Genomic DNA, 24,083 nt, shown 5'->3' with positions numbered 1-24,083 from the left:
CCATCCTGGTGGCACTGAATGACTGCGGGGACCTGCAGGACCCGGGGCTGTCCCTGAGGGGACAGGCAGCCTGCCTGGGACCCCTGCCCAGCAAAGGGGGAGCTGGGCACGGCCACTAGCAAGGCGGGCTCTGCCGCTGCTGGGGTCATCACGGGGCAGCCACGTCGCTGCCAGGAGCCTTCACCAGGGCATGGTCCTGAGCCAGGCCCTGGGCTGTGACTGTGCCATGTGTGGAGCTGCACACGGGGGCCCTGTGCCACGCACCCCATGCAATGTGCCCTGTGCCGAGGCCCTGTGCCACCTCTGTCCCACCGCGCTGTGAGCACAGCACCGTCTCTTTTTAGAAGGTCTGTGGCAGCACCGAGCTGTCACACCAAGCTGTCACCGAAAGTCACAGCACCGAGCTCTTTTCAGACAGTCTGTGGCCACCCAGACCGAGCGCCCGCTCAAAAATGCGGCGGTTCAGGTCTCCGGGTGCCCGCAGTGCCTGGGCCTGTTGCTGCCCCCGAGGGCGGCAGAGACGCCGCGTGCGGGAGGTGTGAGCAGGTGGACGGCCTGCTCAGCCTGGTGGCGGAGCTCGAGGAGGACGTGGAGAGGTTTGAGGGCCCTCAGGGAGTGCGAGCGGGAGACAGACCTGTGGGGCACCTCCCCGACAGGCCTGAAGGAGAGGCACCGGGGTGAGACACCCCAAGCAGTGGTGGACCCCCCGCCCTGCCGAGCAGAGGGAGGGGACCTAGGAGATGGGGAGGGTTGGAAACAGGTCCCTGCTCCACGTCGCAGGCAACCCCCCTCCCTACCGGCCCTGCCTCCCCAGGTGCCCTTACACAACAGGTTTGAGGCCCTGGAGCTTGAGAGACCGGTGGGTGAGGATGAGGTGAACAGCCTACCCAGGAGGCTGCCTGGGGCGAGGAAGTCAACCCCACGCCTCAGGACTGCCTCCACCAAGAAAGACAGAAGGGTGATCGTTGTAGGCGACTCCCTTCTCAGGGGAACAGAGGGCCCTGTTTGTCGGCCTGACCCTACCCGTAGGGAAGCCTGCTGCCTCCCTGGGGCCAGGGTCAGGGACATTGCCAGAAACCTTCCTAACCTGGTTCGCCCCTCTGACTACTGTCCTCTTTTGATAGTCCAGGCTGGCAGCGATGATATTGAAGAGAGAAGCCTGGAGGCTATCAAACGGGACTTTAGGGGGCTGGGACGATTGGTAGGTGGAGCGGGAGTACAGGTCGTGCTCTCCTCCATCCCTACAGTGGCAGGGAGGGGTACAGAGAGGACTCAGAGAGCCCAGCTGATAAACAGGTGGCTCAGAGGCTGGTGCCAACACAGAAATTTTGGGTTTTTTGACCACGGGGTGCTTTACTTGGCACCCAACCCGCTAACTGCAGATGGGTCCCACCTGTCTTGAAGGGCAAAACAGACAGTAGCGCAGGAGCTGGCAGGGCTCATTGGGAGGGCTTTAAACTAGGTAGGAAGGGGGACAGGGAGGGAATAAGGCTCGTTAGAGGTGTGCCAGGGAGAACAATGTCAGGGCCGGGGGAGCAGGCAGTGGCCCAGCTGAAGTGCACCTACACTGATGTACGCAGCATGGGCAACAAACAGGAGGAGCTGGAAGCCATCGTGCAGCAGGCAGGCTATGACTTGGTTGCCATCACGGAAACGTGGTGGGACCGCTCCCACGACTGGAGTGCTGCAATGTCTGGCTGTAGGCTCTTCAGAATGGACAGGCAGCACAGAGGGGGTGGTGGCGTGGCTCTCTATGTTAGAGAGTGTTTTGATGTTGTGGAACTCGAGGCCGAGACTGGGAATGATAAGGTTGAGTCCCTGTGGGTTAGGATCCGTGGGAAGGCCAACAAGGCAGGCATCCTGGTGGGGCTCTGTTACAGACCGCCAAACCAGGATGAGGAGACGGATGAGGAGTTCTACAGACAGCTGGCAGAAGCTGCAAAATCGTCAGCGCTTGTTCTCGTGGGGGACTTCAACTTCCCAGACATATTCTGGAAGCACAACAACGCCCAGAGAAAGCAGTCTAGGAGGTTTCTGGAGAGCATGGAAGCTAGTTTCCTGACGCAGCTGGTTAGAGAGCCTACCAGGGGAGGTGCCCCGCTGGACCTTCTGTTCACAAACAGAGAAGGACTGGTGGGAGATGTGGTGGTCGGAAGCTGTCTTGGGCAGAGTGACCACGAAATGGTAGAGTTCTCTATTCTTGGTGAGGTCAGGAAGGGGACCAGTAAAACCGCTGTCTTAGACTTCTGGAGGGCTGACTTTGAGCTGCTCAGGACACTGGTTGACAGAGTCCCTTGGGAGGAGGTTCTGAAGGGCAGAGGAGTCCAGGAAGGCTGGGCACTCCTCAAGAAGGAAATCTTAAAGTCTCAGGAGCGGTCTGTCCCCACGTGCCCAAAGATGAGCCGGCATGGAAGAAGACCGGCCTGGCTGAGCAGAGAGCTGTGGCTACAGCTTAGGAAAAAAAAAAAGGGTTTATGATCTTTGGAAAAGAGGGCAGGCCACTCAGAAGGATTATAAGGACGTAGTAAGGCTGTGTAGGGGCAAAATTAGAAAGGCCAAAGCTCATCTGGAGCTCAATCTGGCTACTGCCGTTAAAGATAACAAAAAATGTTTTTATAAATACATCAACACAAAAAGGAGGACTGAGGAGAATCTCCATCCTTTACTGGATGCGGGGGGAAACTTAGTGACGAGAGATGAGGAAAAGGCTGAGGTGCTTAATGCCTTCTTTGCCAGTTGTTCTCTGGACACCCAGTACCCTGAGCTGGTGGAAGGGGATGGGGAGCAGGATGTGGCTCTCACTATCCACAAGGAAATTGTTGGCGACCTGCTACAGCACTTGGATGTACGCAAGTCGATGGGGCCGGATGGGATCCACCCGAGGGTACTGAGCGAACTGGCGGAGGAGCTGGCCAAGCCGCTTTCCGTCATTTATCGGCAGTCCTGGCTATCAGGGGAGGTCCCAGTCGACTGGTGGCTAGCAAACGTGACGCCCATCTATAAGAAGGGCCGGAGGGCAGACCCGGGGAACTATAGGCCTGTCAGTTTGACCTCAGTGCCAGGGAAGCTCATGGAGCAGATTATCTTGAGTGTCATCACGCGGCACTTGCAGGGCAAGCAGGCGATCAGGCCCAGTCAGCATGGGTTTATGAAAGGTATGTCCTGCTTGACGAACCTGATCTCCTTCTATGACCAAGTGACGCGCTTGGTGGATGAGGGGAAGGCTGTGGATGTGGTCTACCTTGACTTCAGCAAGGCTTTTGACACCGTTCCCCACAACATTCTCCTCAAGAAACTGGCTGCTCATGGCTTGGACTAGCGTACGCTTCGCTGGGTTAGAAACTGGCTGGATGGCCGGGCCCAGAGAGTTGTGGTGAATGGAGCCAAATCTGGTTGGAGGCCGGTCACTAGTGGAGTCCCCCAGGGCTCAGTACTGGGGCCGGTCCTCTTCAATATCTTTATCGATGACCTGCATGAGAGGATCGAGTGCACCCTCAGTAAGTTTGCAGATGACACCAAGCTAAGTGCGTGTGTCGATCTGCTCGAGGGCAGGAAGGCTCTGCAGGAGGATCTGGATAGGCTGGACCGATGGGCTGAGGTCAACTGCATGAAGTTCAACAAGGCCAAGTGCCGGGTCCTGCACCTGGGGCGCAACAACCCCAAGCAGCGCTACAGGCTGGGAGATGAGTGGCTGGAAAGCTGCCTGGCCGAGAAGGACCTGGGAGTACTGGTTGATAGGCAGCTGAATATGAGCCGACTGTTCAGCCTGGAAAAGACGAGGCTCAGGGGCGACCTTATCGCTCTCTACAGGTACCTCAAAGGAGGCTGTAGCGAGGTGGGGGTTGGTCTGTTCTCCCATGTGCCTGGTGACAGGACGAGAGGGAATGGGCTAAAGTTGCGCCAGGGGAGGTTTAGGTTAGATATTAGGAAGAACTCCTTTACTGAAAGGGTTGTGAGGCATTGGGATGGGCTGCCCAGGGAAGTGGTGGAGTCACCATCCCTGGAGGTCTTTAAAAGACATTTAGATGTAGAGCTTAGTGATATGGTTTAGTGGAGGACTTGTTAGTGTTAGGTCAGAGGTTGGACTAGGTGATCTTGGAGGTCTCTTCCAACCTAGGTGATTCTGTGACTGACTCTGTGACTGTCTGCAGCAGGACCACAGCAGCCCGTGTGGCCACAGCTGGGGCCAGCCAGCACCCCCTGGGGCTGGGACCACACTGCCAGGGCGAAGCATCCACAGCACAGCACAGCACGTGGGCGCTGGGGCACTGCAAACTCCTCGTTGCGACTTCAGCATCAACTCTTGGTGGGAAAGGCACGTGCCCGGTGGGGCTCGGTGCCTGGCAGCAGGAGCTGGGGCGCAGGCGAGCCCCCGCCCCCGCCCCCAGCCCCCCCCGCCCCCCAGCCCCGCCGGGGGTCCCCGCTCAGTGGCACGCGCGCCCCGTCACAAAGGGCCTCGCCCGCGGGCCCCTATAAAAGGGGCGCGGGGGCGCAGAGCGCAAGCCACCGGCACGACAGGGCAAGCGTCCCGCGCCCGCGCCCCCAGCCCAGCATGGCCAGCTACCGGCGCAGCAGGACCCGCAGCAGGAGCCAGCGTCGCCGCCGACGCAGCCAGCGCCGCTACCAGAGCCCCCGTCGCCGCCGCTACGGGAGCAGCCGGCGTCGCCGCTACGGGAGGAGCCGCCGCCGCCGCGGGAGACGCAGCCGCCGCTACTGAGCCGTCCCCGCCGGCACCGGGCGCCCGCGGAGCCGCCGCTGATGGGAGCCCCGGCCGCCAGCGCCCGCGCACCGCCGCACCACCGCGCCCGGCCACGGCCCTGCTGCTGTGCCCGCAACACCTGCCAATAAAGCCGAGACGTGGCACGACGTGTCTGTGTCCAGTGGCGCCGTGTGTCCCGGGGGTCCGTGTCTGGGGGGGCTGCGTCCTGGGGTGGCCTTGTGCCAGGGGTGGCCTTGTGCGAGGGGCAGCATGTCGCACGGTGTCCTTGTGCAAGGGGGGAGGGTGTCCCAAGGGGTCCATGTCCAGGGGGGCTGTGTGTCCCGGGGGTCCGTGTCTTGGGGGACTGCGTCCTGGGGTGGCCTTGTGCCAGGGGGAGCACGTCCCAGGGGGTCCTTGTGCCAGGGGGAGGGTGTCCCAGGGGGTCCTTGTGTGACGGGGAAGGGTGTCCCAGGGGGTCCGTGTCCAGGGGGGCTGTGTGTCCCGGGGTGTCCGTGCCAGGGGGTGTGCGTGGCCACGGCCAGCACTGGCGTGTCCCCATGCCCTGGCCACCAGTCCCCTGCGGTTCCATTTTGGGTCAGCCCCACGGGGCTCGGGGTGCCCGGCTCTTTTGGGCCGTTCCATGCCCAAGGGTGGGGGCAGCACCTGGAGGGTGCTCGGGGCTCGCGCAGCCCAGGGTTGGGTGACTGCAGGGACAGAGGTGGCTCTGCCTGCCTGTGCCTGGGGGGTGCTGGCCCTGTCTCCACGTCCCAGCCCTGTCTCCATGTCCCAGCCCTGTCTCCGCTCGTGGCAAGGACCCCGTCCCACCCCTGGTCACGCTGGGTGAGGGGGGGTCGTGTAGCTGCCATTAACACCTACAAGGAGGCTTTTGGGGGGCAGGGGGGAAGCAGGAGCTCCCTGCTGCGGTCCCTGCAGGACGCCGTTGCTGTCCCCACGTCCCCAGCTGCACGTGGCCTCTGTGAGCTCACAGGACCGGCAGTGCCGGGGCTGGCAGAGCCCAGAGGCACGGGACGCTGCCCTGCTGATGGCGGGCCTGTGCCGGAGGTGGGTGGGGGCTTCCCGGCCCCCCCTTGGGCTCTGCATTAGGCTGACGGACCCGGGGGGCATGCCAAAAGTCCCCTACCCCGCAGTGTGGCCCTTGTGTCCCATGGTGTCCCCTATCGAATGTGTGTGTCCCATCACGTCCATGTCTACTGAGCACACATCCCCTGCATCCCCCGGTGTGCACACCCGTGCCCCCCGCTGTGTACACCCGTCGGCTGTGCGTGTCCAGGACCCGGCATCCAAAGCTGTGCCTGCTGCTGTGGGTGCCGAGGCCATCGGCTGTGCGTGCCCAGAGGCTGCACGTGTCCAAGTGGGTGCGCACGTCTCAGGGCAGCGTGCTGTGTGTCCCCTGGTCCTGTCCCCTGGTGGCACCGCAGCAGAGACCCCTGGTGCTCGCCCCAGTGCCTGCCCTGCCTCCCGCCGCCCCTTTTGTGGGATTTCCCCTTGCAGCTGCTGTGCTGGGTCTGCCTGGGATGGAGTCAGCTTTCGCTGCAGCAGCCCACGCAGTGCTGTGCTCTGCACTGGTAGCAGGAACAGCACTGGTATCACTCCAGTGTTGTGTCTGCTGCTGAGCAGCGCTGGCACCGCATCAGGACTCCCTCCAAGCCTTTTTTTTCCCCTCTCCCTTTTCCCTTTAATTAAATCATCCTTATCTCAAACCTTGAGCTCTTTGTGTCGTATTTTCTCCTCCTTCCTCTTTGAGGAGGGGGAGCGAGAGCAGCCGTGGTGGAACTCGGCTGCCCCAAGTACAACCACCACAGCCGCCCAGGGGCAGCAGGACAGGGCAGGGCAGAGCCCAGGTGGGTTGGAGGCACCAACACTGGAGCTGGCCCCGCTCAGAGCATCTCACTGCAGGCCCCCCCTGCGCTGCTGCACGGAGGCGGGGACCCACCGCCGGGAGCTGAGCGTGGCCGTGGGACCTCCCCGTTGCACTGCGTGCTGCAGAGCTGGCCGTCACATCCCTGTCCCTGTCCCTGCCCCAGGTGCCAGCCCCCCCACCTCCAGGCAGGAGGCACACGGCGAGCAGGGGGTGCAGCGCGCCCACCCGCCAACCCAGGCACGACACAGCACGGAGGGCAGGAGGCATTATTGAGCAGCTCAGGCAGGAGCCGCGGCCATCCTCATTCTCCGATGGCATCCTCAAAGAGGAAGAGCAGGGGCAGGAGCACCAGCAGGTAGAAGAAGAAGACGTTTGCGTGGGACAGGTAGCAGGTGAGGATCACACACGCCACCATCTCCAGGACCATCTGGTTCTCGTTGTGCAGCTCCATGGTCCGTGCGCGGCCCCGGGCGGTCGCATCCATCCTGCAGGGACACGAAGCCGTAGGGCATCACCTGCAGATCCAGGCGGGAGCCCTCCGGGGGTGCTCCCGCACAGAGCCCAGCACCCAGGGTCCCCCCGCACCCCTCGCCCTGCTCGGGGCTGGCACACATTAACTCTGCTCCCGTCGGGGTCCCGGCACAGCTCCTCTGGCCCACCACGTACCCACGGCTCAGCACCACCAAGTCCCGGCTGTGCCAGTGAGGAGGGCGATGTCACAACCGGGGCTTGTGGGGTGACACCATCTCCAGGGAGGGGACAGCCCCGGAGCATGGCCTCCCTTGGGGCTGGGGGCTGTGCTGGGACCCCTGGGATGGGCACAGGGCTGCTGCCAGCCCCCCTTGTTCCTGCATGGAGCCTCTCTGGAGCGGCCACCAGAGGAGGGCTCTGGCATCAGCATGGTGCAGAGGTGGCTGCTGGGGACAGGGCACAGCCCCAAGCAGCCAGAAAGCCCCACAAAGCCCCACAGAGCCCTTGCCCCTTCTCACACCCAGCGACCCCACTCCAACCCAGAGCCACCTGCCGCATCCCTGCCCACACAGGGGATGTGGGGCTGGCAGGGGGGGTCTGCCCGCACCCCCTGCCCGTGGGGTGCCGTCACCCTGCGGTGGGACAGCGCCTGGGGGACAGGGATGAGGCCAGAGGGGGCCAGGCTGGTGCTGGCAGTCCTCTCCTGCAGGTGGGCACTCAGCCACCCGTGTGGGCTCCCTGGGTGCGCGCGGAACCGCCGGGCGGTTTGGGCACAAGCCTCGCAGCCAGCAGCGGCTGCCAAAGTGTTTGCCTTGGCTGGCAGCCCCGACCTCAGCCACGGGCTGCGGTCCCCGGCCGGGCAGGGCAGGGCAGAGAGCCAGGGCACGGGGCAGCAGCACAACGGGGCAGCCCGGGGCTCACAGCCATCCGTGCCCCGGGGAGAAGCTCCCTCCTGGGGCACCCTGCTACTGGGGTCCCCCGGGGCCTCTCCAGCCCCACGGAGAGCCAAAGGCTCCCCAGGAGTGCAGGCACCGGCGGGTCAAGGAAGCGCTGTCGGATCCGAGATGAAGCCGAGGTGTGCAGCACCCCTGCCCCTGCCCCAGCCCGGCGCCTTTAAGGCATCTCCCGCAGCCGGGGAGGGAGCTGGCGGCTGGCCGGCGGTGCGGATGCGGACGCCTTGACTCCGGTCCAAGCTGCATGTGGAAATTCAGCAAGTCCCTGGAAGTGCTGACTGGGGCGGAATCCACCGCTGGAGCCCGCTGCGCCGAGTGCCTTGGCCTCCGGTCACCGCTGCCGCGGGCAGCCCCGGAGCGGGGCCAGCTCCAGCACGGCCTCTCCTGCCCCGCGGCCGGGCACCGGTCCCAGCAGCACAGCCAGGACAGCGCAGAGCCGTGCCAGGCCCGCTGCGAACCTAGAAAGCCCCATCACGTGGCGGCTGAGTCAGGCCCCCAGGCAGCCTCCCCTCCCGGCCCTTCCCGGAGCCGCTGGGATGCGGGCGCTCCGGCACGCCGCGGGAGCTGCCTCGGCTCCCTGCAACCCCTTCCTGCGACCTAGCCCCGGGACGGGATGTGAAATAAAGCCATGGTTCTGCAGGCCAGATGTCTGGTGTGGGGGAGCGCACGGCATTCCCGGCCATACCCTGCTCTCACCAGGGCTGGGGAAGGAGCAGCATCGCAGAGCACGAGGACCCCCTCCAGGGGGGACCACGTCCCACTCCTCTCAGCCAACACAACCCGTTTTGGTGCTGGCCCAGCCCCAGAGGGCTGCTCCCACCCAGGAGGAATGTGCAGCCACTTCCCAGCCCCCTGCACCACACCGAGTCCAGTGACCCCTCCAGGGATCCAGGGAGAGCAGAGATCGGGAATCCTGGGCTGGATCTGTTGGCTGCGGCAGGCTCCAGGAGAGCCACAGAGACCGGGAGCAGGGGATGGGGGTGGGAGCAGCACCCCAACCTGCTGGCTTTGCTCCCTGCCCACTGCAACCAGGCACACGGAGCCTCCCCAGCTGCTCTCGGCCACCAAAGGGTGCCGGTGGCCAGTGGCCAGCAAGAGCCCAGCCGCTGCCTCCTTCCCACTTGTCCCAGCCCAGATGCTGGAGGCTGTAAAAATACTAATAAACCACAAGTGAAGGTCAGGCCCAGGAAGGCCCTTTTGGGGTGGAAAATGAGGTCATGGCAGGCTGGCGTCGGTGCCAGCAGCGGCACGGCTTTTCGCAGGACGCTGCTCAGAGCAGGACAGGGGGCCGAGGTGTGCCAGAGCTCCGCGCAGGGCACAGGGAAAGAGGACAGGGCTGCGGTGAGACATCACAGCAGAGCTCCGGCTCCTGTAGCTGCAGAGGGCTGGGGAAGGGTCTGGCCACAGCCCAGGGGAGGCCCCACCTCCCCCAGCCCGCACAAGGGCTTGTGCAGGGGCAGCAGGGCCGTGCCAGCAGGCAGGTACCAGCACTGCACGGCCCCCGCTGCCTCCCACCTGCACCCGCCTGCCCCAGCCCATGGGCATCATCCTGCCGCAGGTGCCCAGTTCCCCTCCCTGCGCCCCAGCCGGGATCCCCCCGATGTGTGAGGGCTGGGCTCCCCCGGACACCGCGGGGCCTGGAAGCAGCTCCAGCACCTCGCATTTCCCTGCAGGTTGGATCCTGCGGCAGGGACATGGCCGGGGCAGGGCAGGGTGCTCAGAGCTGCCTCGGTGCTGGCACAAGCACCGCAGCCGCCCTGCTCCTGCTGTGCCAGGTGCGCAGGGTGCTGCGGGCATCGCGTCCCTGGGGCTCGGCTCTGGCTCTCCTGGGGGTCCCTGTGCCCCCGGCCAGAGGCTGGGGGGACATCCCTCCCTGCTTCCCACTGCCCCCCGCTGCCGGTGAGGGCCGGGGCTGGGTCGCGGTGCACTCGCAGCCCCAGGGCAGCGCCGCTCAGTGCCTGCGCTCTGCCAGAATCTGGCTGCGAAGCCCCGGCTGGGCTCAGCTCCATGCTAGCAGCTCGTGGGGCCTCGCGGGTGCCCGGGCTCAGCCGGTGGCACCGGCTGCTGCTGCGAGCAATGGTGGGGGTCTCCTGGAGCCCCCACAGCCATGCCTTGCTCTTGGAAAGTGCTGTGCACGGCTGCGCAGAGCCGGCCACGGCTCCATGGTCAGGTTTGGCTGGGGAGTGCTCAGGGTCTCCCTTTGGGCAGATGGGGTGTGGGGAGCAGAACGGGGTGCCCACGGGGCACCCAGTGCACCCACCTAGCACGAGGGGCACCCAGTGGCCCCAGGAGGGCTGGGGACAGTGGGAGAGCGGCTGAAGAACAGCGAACACGGGTAAGAAGCAGGGAACAGGCCGAGCGGATTGTTCCAGTCTGGGAGGGTTTTGTGCCCAAAACTGCTGTGTAATCAGAGCTGAAACATTCCTGCAAGGGCGGCAACAATACCCGATGTGCGAGCACTCCGGGATCAGCCAAGGAGAGATGGGGGCACCCTTTGCTGCCAGAACCGGGTGCGGGCAGCCCTGGGGGCAGGCGGCAGCCCCAGGGACCGGGGGGCCCCCGCAGCTCCCCGTGCCGGGCACCCCGGGCTGCCCCGCTGGTCCCCGCACATCGCTGCCGACGTGGAGGACCCGACCGCAGATTTCCTGCGGGACCGGGGCCAGCGAGCAGCGGCCGCATCCCGTCCGGCTTCGAGCGGCGTCCCCCCGGGGCCGGATCCTGGCGGTGCTGAGCAGCCCCCGCCTGCACGAGGGGCCGGGGGCTCCCCTGCAGCACCACCGGGCTGGGGCCGGGCCGGGCCGGCGGGGCTGGGTGCTGGGTGCTGGGTGCTGGGGGCGGGAGACGCGGGCGGGAGCAAGGGCTCGGGAGCCCCCCCCCGGCACCCCCAGCACCGGGGACCCCGGGGGGCGCAGAGCCCGGCTGGGGGCGAGCAGAGCCGGGGTGCCCCCGAGCCCCCCGCTGCCGGGGGCAGCCCCCAGCCCGCTCCCGGGGGGTGCCCCCGGCCCCGGCGAGAGCAGCGGGCGGCGGGGGGCGAGGAGGGCCCGGGGGCGGGGACGGGGCCGGGAAGGGGCCGGGGGGGCGGCGAGGGGCGGGGGAGGGCGGGGGCGGCCGCTGCGCTCGGCTCGGCTCGGCTCGGCTCCGCTGCCCGCCCCGTCCCGTCCCGTCCCGTCCCGTCGCGGCCATGCCGGGGCTGCGGCTCCCGGTGCTGCTCCTGCTGCCGCTGCTGGCCGCCGCCCCCCCCGCGCCCCCCGCCCAGACGGCGCCCCCCGACGGCGCTCTGAGGCCCGGGGCCGCGGGGGTGGGGGGCTCCCGGGGCTCCACGGCGGCGCCCCCCAGAGGCGCCGGGACGGGGGGGCCAACGACGAGCAGCGCCGCGACCCCCCCGAGGGGCGCCGCGACGGGGGGGACCCCGAAAGGCCCGGCCGCGACCCCCCCGAGGGGCACGGCGCGGGGGGGGCCGGGCAGCGCGACCCCCGCCAGCCCCCAGCCCCCCGAGCGCGGGACGCTGAAGGGGGGGGCCGGGGCCAAAGGTAGGAGCCGGGGGGGGGGCGAGGGGGTGAGGGGGGGGCGTGGGGATGTGGGTGTGTGTGTGGGGGGGGGTTACATGTGGGTGTGCATGTGCGTGTGTCTGCTTTTACATGTGTGCGTGCACGAGTGTGCATATACGTGTGTGTGTTTACTTGTGAGCATGTACGTGTGTGTGAGCGTGTGTGTGTGTGCTTGTACGTGCGTGTGCATGTGTTGGTGTGTGTGTGTCTGCATGTATGCGTGTGTGTGTTCGTGTGCATCTGTGTGCGTTAGTGTGTGTGTGCATCTGTGTGTGTGCGGCTGTGTGTGCGCAGCTCTGTGTGTGTGTCTGTGTATGTGTGTGTGCAGCTGTGTGTGTGCGGCTGTGTGTGTGCAGCTCTGTGCATGTCTGTGCGTGGCGGTGTAAGCGGGGCTGTGTGCAGGGCTGTTTGTACACAAGTGTGTGTGCGCGAGGGGAGGGATTTAAGTGTGCACTGGGGTGAGTGCGCGCACACGTGTGTGAGTGTGTGTGTATGGGTGAGTGTGCATGTGAGCATGGACGTGTGTGCGTGGTTTGTGTGTATCGGCGTGTGGGAGTGTGTGCTTTGTGCCCGCGTGTGTGCGCTTTGTGGTTTGTGCTTGTGTGTTTGTGCGCTGCCTGCACACGCAGCCGGCACGGCTGGGCGCAGCGTCGGCATTCCCGGTGCCGCCTGTGCCCGGTCCCGCTGCAGTTCTGTGCAGATGCCCGGGCAGGGTGTGCGTGTGTGTGTGTGTGTGTGTGTGTGTATGTGCTTGTGTGCATGCGTGTTCATGTGCGTGAGCTGGGGCTGCGCACACCTGGGGGCTGTGCTGAAGTCGTGTGTGTGAGGGGCTGCCCCAGGGTATCCCTGTGAGCCAGAGGGACGGGGGTGTGCATTCGGGTGCTTGCATGTGTGTGCACATGGGTGTGTGCATGTGTGTGTGTGCACATGGGTGTGTGCATGTGTGTTTGTGCACATGGGTGTGTGCATGTATGTGTGCACATGGGTGTGTGCATGTATGTGTGCACATGGGTGTGTGCTTGTATGTGTGCGCACATGGGTGTGTGCACATGGATGCCAGGTGCTCCCCAGGGGTCACGCGGGGTTGCCCAGTTCCCGAGCCCTCCTCGTGGCCCCCCCGGGGCCATTGGGGTGGGTGCGCCCCCAGCCCCAGCCAGCTTTGCCCCCCCCAACGTGGGGGCACCCTGAGGGCCGGCAGCCCCCAGGCCCTGAGCCCCCCCCGTCCCTGTGCCCGCCCGCAGCCCCCGTGCCCAGGAGGAAGGTCGTGCGGGTCAAAGTGGTGAAGAAAAAGGTGCTGAAGAAGAAGCCGAAGGCTCCAGCCAAGGACCCGGCTGCCCCGCAGGAGCCTCGTACGTACACGGTGCTGGGGGGGGGGCAGCGCTGTGCAGGGGGGCACACGCGTGTGCACACACCGACGTGCTGCACACCCCCGTGCCGAGCACAGCTCCGTGCTGCATGCACACAGAGCAGGCACAGCTCTCACCATGGGCACACCAGCACAGCAGCAGCCCCGCATGCTGTGCACACACCTTACACATGCGTGTGGGGGGACACACACACAAATCACACACACACACACACACCCAACTCCCCCCCCCCATCACACAGCGGGGCTGGGGGCACTGGTGGGGCTCCCTGGGTCTGCCCCAGTGCCGGGATGTGGCCGTGCCCCTTGGGGCTGGGAAGCACAGGGGGGGCACAACGCCCCCGGGTGCTGCAAGTCCTGGGGGCAGCAGGGGCTGGACCCCCAGAACGTCCCCAACACGGTGCCGGCTGACACCCCTGGGCTGGGGGGGCACCGGGTGTCCAGGTCTGCACGGCAAAGGGGTGCTGCCTGCCTCTGCCTCCTTCCTTGCCCCTCCATATGGCGGGCAGTGGGGTTTTCTCTGTGGGGAGCAGGATTTGTTTTGTAGGCACTGGGGTTTGCTTTGTGGGGAGCAGGATTTGTTTTGTAGGCACTGGGGTTTGCTTTGTGGGGAGCAGGATTTGTTTTGTAGGCACTGGGGTTTGCTTTGTGGGGAGCAGGATTTGCTTTGTGGGGAGCGGGGTTTGCCCTGACGCCAGCCCTGCCTGAGGACCCGGTGCACAGGACCAGCAGGCAGAGGAGGGCACGGCATGGGGGGCAGCCCCGGGGGGACCCCTGCACGGGAGCTGCCCTGCGTGGGGTCGCTGAGCACGCCGTGCCCCCTCTGCTCTGCCCCCAGAGTGCCCCCCACTGGGGCTGGAGTCCCTGCGCGTGCTGGACTCCCAGCTCCGCGCCTCCAGCGACAAGCGCTACGGCCTGGGCGCCCACCGCGGGCGGCTCAACATCCAGGTAGGACGGCAGCGTGTGCGTGGCGTGTGCGTGGCGTGTGGGTGATGTGTGCATGGTGAGTGCATGGTCTGTGGTGTGTGCTCGGTGCGTGTGCGGCGTGCATGGCACCTGCATGGTACCTGCATGGCGTGTGCATGGCATGCGGTACGTGCATGGCGTGTGGATGGTGTGTGCATGGTGTGTGGCGTGCATGGCACACGTGTGTCAGGGGAACCAGGGCTCTCGGCATCGCCCCTCTTGGCCCTGCTGGCTTCATCTGCATTTTGCTCAGAGGGGGGGGGCTCCAGCACGACCCCCTGAGGGCCCCGTTAAAGGAGGGCTTGGTCTCCTGGCCGAGAGGCGCCCGGTCAGCACGGAGCTGTCCCCTGTCGCTGCAGCACCAGCACAGCTCCCTGCGGGGCCACTGGGGCCGTGCCCGGGATGGGCCCCGTGTCCCCCCCACCCTGACCCCCTCCCGCCTGCAGTCAGGGCTCTACGATGGGGATTTCTTCGACGGCGGCTGGTGCGCGGGGCAGGAGGACAAGGAGCAGTGGCTGGAGATCGACGCCCGCCGGCTGACCAACTTCACCGGGGTCATCACGCAGGGGCTCAACTCCATCTGGACGTAAGGCGCGGGGCAGGGCTGGCCCCGCGGCTGGGGGCTGGGGGCCCCCGTGACCCTCTGCCCCTCGCAGGTACGACTGGGTGACCTCCTACAAGGTCCAGTTCAGCAACGACACGCACACGTGGCAGCCGTGCCGCAACGGCACCGAGGAGGCGGTAGGCACCGGGGGGGGGAGCGGAGCCCCCCCTGCACCCCAGCCCAGCCCTGACTCCCGGCACAGAGCGAGGGCTCGGCGGAGTTAACGGCGCGGGCAGGCGCTGTGCTGGGCTCCGGTGCTGTTGCCTTTGGCCTCCCTTCCCGGAGAGCATCCTCCAGCGCTTCCCCTCCCGCACAAAGGCTGCTTGTCCTCGCTGCCCACCCGGGGGGGGCCGGGAGCACGGGGGGGACGCGCGCGGGTGTGCGCAGGGCCCCATGGCACGGCAGAGCGTGCCCGAAGGCGAACACGGCAGCCTGGTGCTTGGGTGCACGTGTGAGAGCTGGGCAGCTGTGGTCGCTTGGGGGTGCGGGCAGGGAGGGTGCAGGCAGCCCCCCCGGGTGGGTGCGGGGATGGGCGAGGAACGGGGGCTGCCACAGCAGGGCTGGGCTCCTGGGGCAGGGCTGTGCCAGCAGCGGCTTTGGGGCCCTCGTGCCAGGAGCAGCTTTGGGGTCCCTGTGCCAGGAGCAGTTTGGGGGTCCCCATGCTCACCCCTGGTGCCTGTGCCGGGGGTCCCACTGTGAGGCGGGGGCAGAGCAGTGCGGGTGCCCCAGGCCCCGTGGCTGTGTCCCAAATCAGGTCCCCTCCGTGCCGGTGCTGGGCTCAGCCCAGCGCCACGTGTCCGCTGTTCATTAGGGGCTGGAGGGGGGCCAGGGGAGGCTGGGGCTGGGCGGCCGCACGCCCGTAACCCTTTGGTCCCCAGCCGGCAGCTCTGCCCCAGCCCCGCGTTGCCCCCTCGGTGCCACGCTCGGGCACGGGGGCACGCAGGGGCTGCGCCTCCCACCCAGGTCTTCCCGGGGAACAAGGACCCCGAGACGCCGGTGCTCAACATGCTGCCCTCGCCGGTGGTGGCCCGCTACATCCGCATCAACCCGCAGACCTGGTTCGAGAACGGCACCATCTGCCTGCGGGCGGAGGTCCTGGGCTGCCCCCTGCCAGGTGGGCGCCCGCCGGCCCCTGCCCGACGTCCCCCCCGCGGGCTGGGGGCTGAGCTGCTCCCGCTCCCCGCCGCTCTCTCACCGGTCCCCGGCTCCCTGCAGACCCGAACAACATCTACTACTGGCCCAGCGACCCCGTGCCCACGGACAAGCTGGATTTCCGGCATCACAACTACAAGGAGATGAGAAAGGTGCCTGGGGCAGGCGGTTCTGCACCCCTGGGGACCTCCCAAACCGGTCCAGGGGTCCCTGCACCCCTGGGGGTGCGCTGGACCCCAGTGCAGAGAGCTTTGCCCTCCCCAGCTGATGAAGCGGGTGAACGACGAGTGCCCCAACATCACCCGCGTCTACAGCATCGGGAAGAGCTACCTGGGCCTCAAGATGTACGTCATGGAGATCTCCGACAACCCCGGGCAGCACGAAGTGGGTACGTGCCCCACGGCCCCAGGGCAGGGGGGCAGAGCCGGGGGGACGCAGCGGGGACCCGCAGCCACCGGGTGCCGTGCCCGCAGGCGAGCCCGAGTTCCGCTACGTGGCGGGGATGCACGGCAACGAGGTGCTGGGCCGGGAGCTGCTGCTCAACCTGATGGAGTACCTGTGCCGCGAGTTCCGCCGCGGCAACCCCCGCGTGGTGCGGCTGGTCACCGACACCCGCATCCACCTCCTGCCCTCCATGAACCCCGACGGCTACGAGACCGCCTACAAGCTGGTAGGGCCCGGGGCCCGCCGGGCCGTGCGCCCGCCCCGCTGCCCGCTGACCGCGTCCCCCGCAGGGCTCCGAGCTGTCGGGCTGGGCCATGGGCCGCTGGACCTACGAGGGCATCGACCTCAACCACAACTTCGCCGACCTCAACACGGCGCTGTGGGACGCCGAGGACAACGACCTGGTGCCCCACGAGTTCCCCAACCACTACATCCCCATCCCTGAGTACTACACCTTCGCGAACGCCACGGTGAGGGCGCCGCGGAGCCGGGCGCTGTGACGGGGACGGAGCAGGGGGTCCCGGCTGCGCGCCCCCAGCCCGCGCGGCTCTGACGCAGCGTGCCTGCAGGTGGCCCCCGAGACGCGGGCGGTGATCGACTGGATGCAGCGGTACCCCTTCGTGCTGAGCGCCAACCTGCACGGTGGGGAGCTGGTGGTCACCTACCCCTTCGACATGACCCGCACCTACTGGAAGGCGCAGGAGCTGACGCCCACGGCCGACGACGGCGTCTTCCGCTGGCTGGCCACCGTCTACGCCACCTCCAACCTGGCCATGGCCAGCGAGGAGCGCCGCCTCTGCCACTATGACGACTTCATGCGCTCCGGCAACATCATCAACGGGGCCAACTGGCACACGGTGCCCGGCAGTGAGCGCAGGGCTGGGGGGGCAGCGGGGGGGCACGGCGGCAGCAGCTCCCCCCTGACACCCCCGCCGCCCCACGCAGGCATGAACGACTTCAGCTACCTGCACACCAACTGCTTCGAGATCACGGTGGAGCTCTCCTGCGACAAGTTCCCGCACGCCTCCGAGCTGCCGGCCGAGTGGGAGAACAACCGCGAGTCCCTGCTGCTCTACATGGAGCAGGTGCGGGACCCAGTGGCACCCCCGGCCCTGAGGGCTGGCGGCAGGACACGGCCATGGGGTCCCCAAATGCCCCCGGAGGCTTTGCACCCCCCTTCCCCCCTCCCCCAATGGGCATCTGCCACTGGCCTGGGGCTGGGGCAGCAGGGGGCTGTGGTGGGCATGCGCCAGGGTTGTGTGCGCTGGGTGTGTGTGTGTGTGTGTGTGCACTGGGTGTGCGCTGGGGTGCACACGTGTGTGTCAGGGGTGCGTGTGTGTTTGCCGGTGTGCACAGGTGTGCTGCGTGTGTGCGTACTGGGGGTGTGCGTGCACTGGTGGTGTTTGTATGCTGGGGCATGCGTGTGTGTGCTGCTGGTGGGCGTGTGCTGGGTGTGCACGTGTGTGTGCTGGGAGCGTGCACACCCTACTCAGGGTTCGTGTGTGCCGGCACACTGGCTGCAGGGCATGTGTGACGTGTCCCGTGCCGTGCCGTGCCCCGCAGCCTGGTTTGGGGTACGGAAAGCGCTGGGTGCAGCTGAGGGCGCTGTGCTGGGGGTGGGGGATGCCCCTGACACCACCCTGGTCCGCGGTTCCCAGGTGCACCGCGGCATTAAGGGGGTGGTGCGGGACGTGGACACGGAGCAGGGCATCGCCAACGCCATCATCTCCGTGGACGGCATCAACCACGACGTCCGGACCGGTACGGGGGGACACGGACAGGGCTGGGGAGGGGACGTGGGGATGGGATGGGAGGGGATGGGATGGGGTGGGATGGGGTGGGATGGGATGGGGATGGGATGGGATGGGATGGGATGGGATGGGATGGGATGGGATGGGATGGGATGGGGTGGGATGGGATGGGATGGGGATGGGATGGGATGGGGTGGGATGGGATGGGATGGGATGGGATGGGATGGGATGGGATGGGATGGGGTGGGATGGGGATGGGATGGGGTGGGATGGGATGGGATGGGGTGGGATGGGATGGGATGGGGTGGGATGGGATGGGGATGGGGATGGGATGGGATGGGGTGGGATGGGATGGGATGGGATGGGGATGGGATGGGGATGGGATGGGATGGGATGGGATGGGATGGGATGGGATGGGATGGGATGGGATGGGATGGGATGGGGTGGGGTGGGGTGGGGATGGGGATGGGATGGGATGGGGAGGGATGGGGATGGGGATGGGGATGGGGATGGGGATGGGATGGGATGGGATGGGATGGGATGGGGATGGGATGGGATGGGGATGGGATGGGATGGGATGGGATGGGGTGGAAGAGGAATTGAGATGGGGACAGGAAGGGGGATGAGGGTGGGAATGGGGACAGGCGTGTGGATGGGATGTGACGGGGACGGGAATAGCAAAGGGGATGGGATGGGGACAGGGGAGGGGACAGGGACCGGGACAGGGACGGGGTGGGGCCGGCAGCAGGGACAGGGCTGGGCGTGGGGCTGGGCTTCGGGACCGGGGGGGCTGGGGACCGGTAGGGGCTGGGGACCGGGGTGTCCCCGTCCCGTCCCGTCCCGTCCCGTCCCTGACGCCCCCCCCCCAGCCGCGGACGGGGACTACTGGCGGCTGCTGAACCCGGGCGAGTACGAGGTGACGGCGCGGGCCGAGGGCTACGAGGCGGCCACCCGGCCGTGCCGCGTCCCGTTCGACAACGTGCCCACGGCCTGCAGCTTCCGCCTGGCCCGGCGCCGCCCGCGGGGACGAGCGGGGGCCGCGCCCCGGCCCCCCCCCGACCTCCCGCTGCGGATCCGCCGCCGCCGCCTCCGCCGGCTCCGGGCCCAGCGCCGCGAGCCGGGGGCGGGGCGGTAACGGGGCAGGCCCCGCCCACGTGCCCCGCCCCGCCCCTTGCCCCGCCCCTTGCCCTGAAGGTCAATGGCGCCTCCGCCGACGGAAGCCCCGCCCCCGCTCGCAGGCCCCGCCCGCCTCCCCGCCCTCACGCTTCATTCATGTGACCCCCGCGGGCCCGCCCCCGCCGCCCTTCCGCCGGGCGCCCATTGGCTGGTGGCGGCGGGGGGGCGTGGTCGCGGAAATAGCGGCGGCCAATGGGCAGCGAGCGCCGCGGCGGCGGGCAGGCGGCGGCGGCGGGCGGAGGGCGCGGTGAGCGGGGGCGGGGCTGGGGGGTGGCAAGGGCTGGGGGGGTCCCTGGGGTGGGGGGGCCGGGGGGCGAGGGGGGCGCCCAGGGCCGGTCCGTGGGCGCGAGGAGGGGAGGGGGGCGCTGAGAGATGGGGGCACGGAGAGATCGGGGGGCACCGGGGGGTGCGGGGGGCACCGGGGGGTGCGGGGGGCACCGACAGGCACGGGGGGCACTGAGAGGTGCGGGGGGTGCTGAGGGCTGCGGGGGCACTGAAGGGCACGGGGGGCACCAGCGGGCACAGGGGCCACTGAGGGATATGGGGGGCACCGAGGGGTGTGGGGGGCACTGGGGGGTGCAGGGGATGCTGAGAGGTGCGGGGGGCACCGAGGGGCCCGGGGGGCATTGAAGGGCACGGGGGGCACTGAGGGGCATGGAGGGCACCGAGGGGCGCGGGGGCTCCCTGGGGCACGGGGCAGTGCTGGCGCTTCCCTGCCCGCACCCGCCGGTGCTGCACCATCCCTGGGCTCCTCGGGTCGCCCTGAGCCCGTCCTGGGGTCCTGCTGGGCAGGGGGGGCCGGGCTGGGCACGGCTGGGGGCACTTCCCGGGCTGGGGGCACTGGCCGGGGCCGAGCCGCCCTCTCCCGCCCCAGGGCGCGCCATGGCGGACTACCGGATCCGTCCGTACCGCGACGAGGACTACGAGGCGGTGCGCGAGGTCTTCGCCACCGGCATGAACGAGTACGCGCCGGCGCTGTGCCTGCACGTGCTGCGGCAGCCCTGGGTGCTGCTGGTGCTGGGCTGCGTCTTCTGCCTGCTGCTCGCCAGCTCCCGCTCCCTGCTGCTGCCCGTCCTGGCCCTGACGCTGCTGCTGGCCCTGGGCAGGCAGCTCCTGGGCTGCGCCTGGAGCACCTACATCGAGCGCTGCCTCGGGGACGACCTGCGGGACATCCGGGCCGCCTACATGGAGAGCCCCGGCGCCCGCTTCTGGGTGGCGGAGGCGGATGAGCGGGTGGTGGGCACGGTGGGCGTGCGGCCGGCCGGCGGCGAGGAGCTGGCGCTGAAGCGGATGGCGGTGCGCAAGGACTACCGGGGCCGGGGCATCGCGGCGGCGCTGGGACGCACCGCCCTGGCCTTCGCGCGGCAGCAGCGCGGCTGCCGGGCCGTGGTGCTCAACACCATGATGCTGCAGCACGAGGCGCGCGCCCTCTACGAGCGCCTGGGCTTCCACCGGCACCGCCACTACCTCCTGCCCACCGCCTACGGCCGCCTGGCCAACTGCACCGTCACCACCTACCGCTACGACCTGCCCTGAGCCCGGCGGCGCCGGGAGAGCCCGTGCACGGACCCTGCGGTGCTGAAAGCTCTGGGCCGCGCCCGCGGAGCCCCCCGCCTCGTGCCTTTTGGCCAAGCCGCACCAGCGATGCCTCTCAGGGAGCGTGTGGCCGGGGGGCGCGGGGGGCTGGGACCCTCGTGCCGTGCGGTGCCTGGCTGGGGACACACGCAGGGGGTCGGGGCGGCCGGCCCCAGCGTCCCAACCCTGCTGCACCCCGAGAAGCCCGCCCTGGGGGCTCAGCCTCCCGGGGGGGTTTCCCTGGGGCGTGTACGTGTGTGCGTGATGCCCCCGTGTCCCCTGGGTGCGCGGGGACCCCACGGAGGTGCCGTGTGGCTGTGTCCTGCTGCCCCCCTGCAGTGCCTGGGGGCCGCCCCTGCCGCCCCCCTCGCAGGCAGTGAAATAAAAGTGTCTGCAGCGCTGCCCGCGGCCCGTCTTTGTGCCGGGGGGGGGGGAGCAGCAGGTGGGGGGCTGCCAGCTCCCCAAGGACCCCCAGCAGCCCCTCGGGAGGGCTCCGCGCGGGGCCGCGCCCGGTCTGCGGGCAGCCCCCGCCCCCCCCCCCCCGGCCCCGCAGCAGGGCACCGGCCCCCGGGTGCTGCTGCCCCCGCCGCCCCTCGGGCCCCCCGGCCTTTGCTCGAGGGACGCGGAGCCGCTGGCAGGGAGCCCAAGGCACCGGCGCTGCCCGTGGGCAAAGTCCCCGGGGGGGGCCAAGGCCCCGCATCCCCGCGCCGTGCCCGAGCATCTCCCGCCGCCGCGCGCCTCCCGGGGCCGCCCTCGGGTGCGTTTCGCCCGGCCCCGGTCCCGGCCCCGGTCCCGGTCCCGGCCTCGGCGGAGGCGCCGCGGGGAAGCCGGCTCCTCCCGGGGCCCGGCGAGCCGGAGCGGCGGGGCCGCCCCTTCCCCTTCGCCGTCCGCCCGCAGCCGCCGCCCCCGGCCCGGGCCCCGGTAAGGGCCGCTCCTGCCGGTAACCGGCACGGCCGCGGCTGTGGGTGTGCGGGGACGGGCCCGGGCGGCGGGGGGGGGACGGGGACGGAGGGAGAGGGGGGGGACCGGGGGCACGGGGAGAGGGAGCGGGGGGGGACCGGGGGGAGCGGGGACCGGGGGGGCGGGGGGGGAAACGGGGGGAGGGGGAGACGGAGAGGGAGCGGGGGGGGCCGAGAGGGGAGGAAGCGGGGAGATGGAGCGGGGAGATGGAGCGGGGAGAAGGGGAGGGGGACGGGGGGAGGGAGAGGGAAACGGGGGGGTGAGCGGGGATATGGGGGGGGGAGAGGGAAGGGGGGAGCGGGCAGGGGGGGCGGGGGGGACAGGGAGCAGGGAGATGGAGCAGGGAGAAGGGAGCAGGGAAGGGGAGAAGGGAGGAGAGGGAAGCGGCAAGGGCGGAAAGGGGAAGCCGGGGGGGGGGGAGCTGGAGCTGCGCAACGCAAAGTGCGCCCCGTGGGGGGGCTGCGTGCCCGTGTCCCTGGGGCTGGGGGGCGGCACGGTGTGCGCAGAGGGCCTGCAGGGCTGGCAGCAGCGGGTGGGGGCCCGGGAGCCCACCGGTGGGGTGCACGGTGCCACATCCCTAACGGAGCTGGATGGGGCCAAGTGGCACCCCAGCAACAAGGCCAGCACAGCCCCCGGGGGGCTGCAGCATCCCCAAGGCCCCAGCCCCTTCCCCAGCCCCTCTCTGCCTGGGGTCCCCTCACCAGGGCAGCTCAGCGCCCTGCACAGGCACAAACTTTGCCCCTTGCTTTCGCTGCCAGCTCCTTGTGGCACAAGGGCAGAGGGCGGGCTGCAAGGTGCGGGGCGGCTGCCCAGGTTTTGCTCTGCCGCTGATCGGGGGGAGCTGGAACCACTGCTGGCAGCCCAGTGAGTGCTGGGGCTGCTTGGGGAGCCAGGGGGGCAGGAAGGGGCTGTGCTGCTGGGGAAGTCCTGCTCGTCCCCTCATCCCAGCCCTGCAATCTCGAGGGCTTCGGGGCCCTCAGGATATGCTCACCACAGCCTGGGGTTGGCAGTATGAGCATCTCCGTGATCTCATCAGGAACAGAGATGGGGAGCCCCCCTGCCCATTGCTTGCAGAGGGACCCCCATGCAAATCCAGCCCCATCACAGCCCTGGGCTGGCGCTGCTCAAAGTGCTCAAGGTGAGGGGAGCAGAGCAAAACCCCACGAGGGACCAGCAGGACGGGGGCCCAGGGTGCCCGTCCCAGGTAGAGCTAGTGCAGGTGCTAGTTCTGTGGGAGGAGGGCAATCACACTGACAGGGCAATGCGGACCACAGGCTGGTGCTCAGCCGATAAGAGATGTCGTGGTGCCCGTGCAGCGAGTCCTGCCCACTCACCGACTGTGGGGTCTAGGGATGGCCGGGTGTGCTCACGGCTGCACGAGCCAGGCACTGCCGTGACACCCCGTACCGCACCGCAGGTGCCAGCAGAGCGATGGCGCCCTACCGCATCCGGCAGTACCGGGACCAGGACTACGACACCGTGCGGTCCCTCTTTGCCCGTGGCATCATTGAGCACGGGCCGGCCGTGTACCGGCACGCGCTGCGCTCGGCGCGGATGCAGCTGGCGCTGCTCACCCTCTTCACCGTGGTGCGGGCGGCCGCCGGCTGCTGGCTGCTGGCGCTGGGGGCCGCGGCGCTGGCACTGGCGGCCGCCTGGCCCCTGCTCCGCTCCTTCAGCACGTCCTACGTGCACCAGGCGCTGCACACCGACCTCCTCGACATCCGCGCCACCTACATGCGGGCGCCCGACTCCTGCTTCTGGGTGGCGGAGGCCGGGGGGGCCGTGGTGGGCATGGTGGCCGTGGCACCGCCGCAGGACCCGTCCCAGAGAGGGGTGGCCCTGGAGCTGAAGCGCATGTCGGTCAGCAAGGACTACCGGGGCCGGGGCATCTCCAAAGCGCTCTGCGGGGAGGTGCTGCGCTTCGCCCAGGCGCGGGGCTACGGGGCGGTCGTGCTCTACACCTCCGTGGTGCAGGTGGTGGCCCAGCGGCTCTACGAGGGCCAGGGCTTCAGGAAGGTGGGCACCTCCAGCCCCTCGCTGCTCGCCAGCCTCCTCTGCTTCCAGATCTTCCACTACCGCTGCGACCTGCCCGGCCGCCCTCTGTCCCCGGCCCCGCCGCGCTAGGCGCCGCTGTGGCACCGGCACCGGGAGGTCGCAGCAGGCCGGGCGCCCGGGGGCTTTTCTCGCTCCTAGAGCACTGAGAAATAAACAGAGACCTGTGGGACGTGGTGCACGAGTGTACGGGGGTGTGTACAGGGATGTGTATGGGGATGTGTACGGGGATGTGTACGGGGGTGTGTACGGGGATGTGTATGGGGATGTGTACGGGGATGTGTACGGGGGTGTGTACGGGGATGTGTATGGGGATGTGTACGGGGATGTGTACGGGGATGTGTACGGGGGTGTGTATGGGGATGTGTACAGGGGTGAGTACAGGGGTGTGCCCGTGTGTGCAAGCCCCCGCAGCTCCTGCCCGTGCTGCAGGCTGGCGTTTCCCTGCCCTGTGCCGCAGCCCGTGGCGGGCCCCGGTGCTGCC

At 68.5% G+C, this 24,083-nt stretch overlaps 3 protein-coding genes across 7 annotated transcripts; all 3 read left to right on the top strand.

Moving 5' to 3' along the window:
• The first annotated feature begins 11,131 nt into the window (after window positions 1-11,131).
• On the top strand, window positions 11,132-18,984 carry CPXM1 (carboxypeptidase X, M14 family member 1). Its single transcript, XM_066996995.1, has 14 exons — window positions 11,132-11,535; window positions 12,795-12,902; window positions 13,758-13,867; window positions 14,332-14,471; window positions 14,542-14,626; window positions 15,453-15,603; window positions 15,705-15,793; window positions 15,906-16,029; window positions 16,115-16,311; window positions 16,376-16,555; window positions 16,655-16,952; window positions 17,031-17,170; window positions 17,744-17,846; window positions 18,706-18,984. Exons 1-14 carry the CDS (start codon window positions 11,187-11,189, stop codon window positions 18,969-18,971), a joined length of 2,340 nt encoding a protein of 779 aa, XP_066853096.1. The 5' UTR covers window positions 11,132-11,186; the 3' UTR covers window positions 18,972-18,984.
• A 140-nt stretch (window positions 18,985-19,124) lies between these two features.
• LOC125180668 (probable N-acetyltransferase camello) lies at window positions 19,125-20,988 on the top strand. The gene is made up of 2 exons (XM_066996996.1): window positions 19,125-19,259; window positions 19,887-20,988. The coding sequence occupies exons 1-2, from the start codon at window positions 19,205-19,207 to the stop codon at window positions 20,546-20,548; spliced, it is 717 nt and encodes a 238-aa protein (XP_066853097.1). The 5' UTR covers window positions 19,125-19,204; the 3' UTR covers window positions 20,549-20,988.
• Window positions 20,989-21,199: 211 nt separating this feature from the next.
• LOC125180669 (N-acetyltransferase family 8 member 3-like) lies at window positions 21,200-23,776 on the top strand. 5 transcript variants are annotated; one of them, XM_066996994.1, is made up of 2 exons: window positions 21,200-21,344; window positions 22,965-23,776. In XM_066996994.1, the coding sequence occupies exon 2, from the start codon at window positions 22,979-22,981 to the stop codon at window positions 23,669-23,671; it is 693 nt and encodes a 230-aa protein (XP_066853095.1). In that variant the 5' UTR covers window positions 21,200-21,344; window positions 22,965-22,978; the 3' UTR covers window positions 23,672-23,776. The 5 variants fall into 5 exon arrangements, with proteins under 5 accessions (XP_066853095.1, XP_066853092.1, XP_066853093.1 ...); XM_066996991.1 differs by lacking the exon at window positions 21,200-21,344 and adding an exon at window positions 21,351-21,508; XM_066996992.1 differs by lacking the exon at window positions 21,200-21,344 and adding an exon at window positions 21,351-21,527.
• The last annotated feature ends 307 nt before the right edge of the window (window positions 23,777-24,083 follow it).

This window comes from Anser cygnoides, chromosome 4, assembly GCF_040182565.1.
Source record: "Anser cygnoides isolate HZ-2024a breed goose chromosome 4, Taihu_goose_T2T_genome, whole genome shotgun sequence".
NCBI lineage: Eukaryota > Metazoa > Chordata > Aves > Anseriformes > Anatidae > Anser > Anser cygnoides.
Note: the sequence above shows the minus strand (reverse complement) of the source record. Positions and strands in the feature narration are given on the sequence as shown.

Bases quoted from the DNA above. Each gene is read 5' to 3' on its own strand.
- CPXM1 (XM_066996995.1), top strand. From the start codon at position 11,187: ATGCCGGGGCTGCGGCTCCCGGTGCTGCTCCTGCTGCCGCTGCTGGCC. The intron at 15,794-15,905 runs GTGCCTGGGGCA...TGCCCTCCCCAG, and splicing joins ACTACAAGGAGATGAGAAAG to CTGATGAAGCGGGTGAACGA. The intron at 16,030-16,114 runs GTACGTGCCCCA...CCGTGCCCGCAG, and splicing joins CCCCGGGCAGCACGAAGTGG to GCGAGCCCGAGTTCCGCTAC.
- LOC125180668 (XM_066996996.1), top strand. From the start codon at position 19,205: ATGGGCAGCGAGCGCCGCGGCGGCGGGCAGGCGGCGGCGGCGGGCGGA. The intron at 19,260-19,886 runs GTGAGCGGGGGC...CTCCCGCCCCAG, and splicing joins GGCGGCGGGCGGAGGGCGCG to GGCGCGCCATGGCGGACTAC.
- LOC125180669 (XM_066996990.1), top strand. From the start codon at position 22,138: ATGGGGCCAAGTGGCACCCCAGCAACAAGGCCAGCACAGCCCCCGGGG. The intron at 22,412-22,964 runs GTGAGTGCTGGG...ACCGCACCGCAG, and splicing joins GAACCACTGCTGGCAGCCCA to GTGCCAGCAGAGCGATGGCG.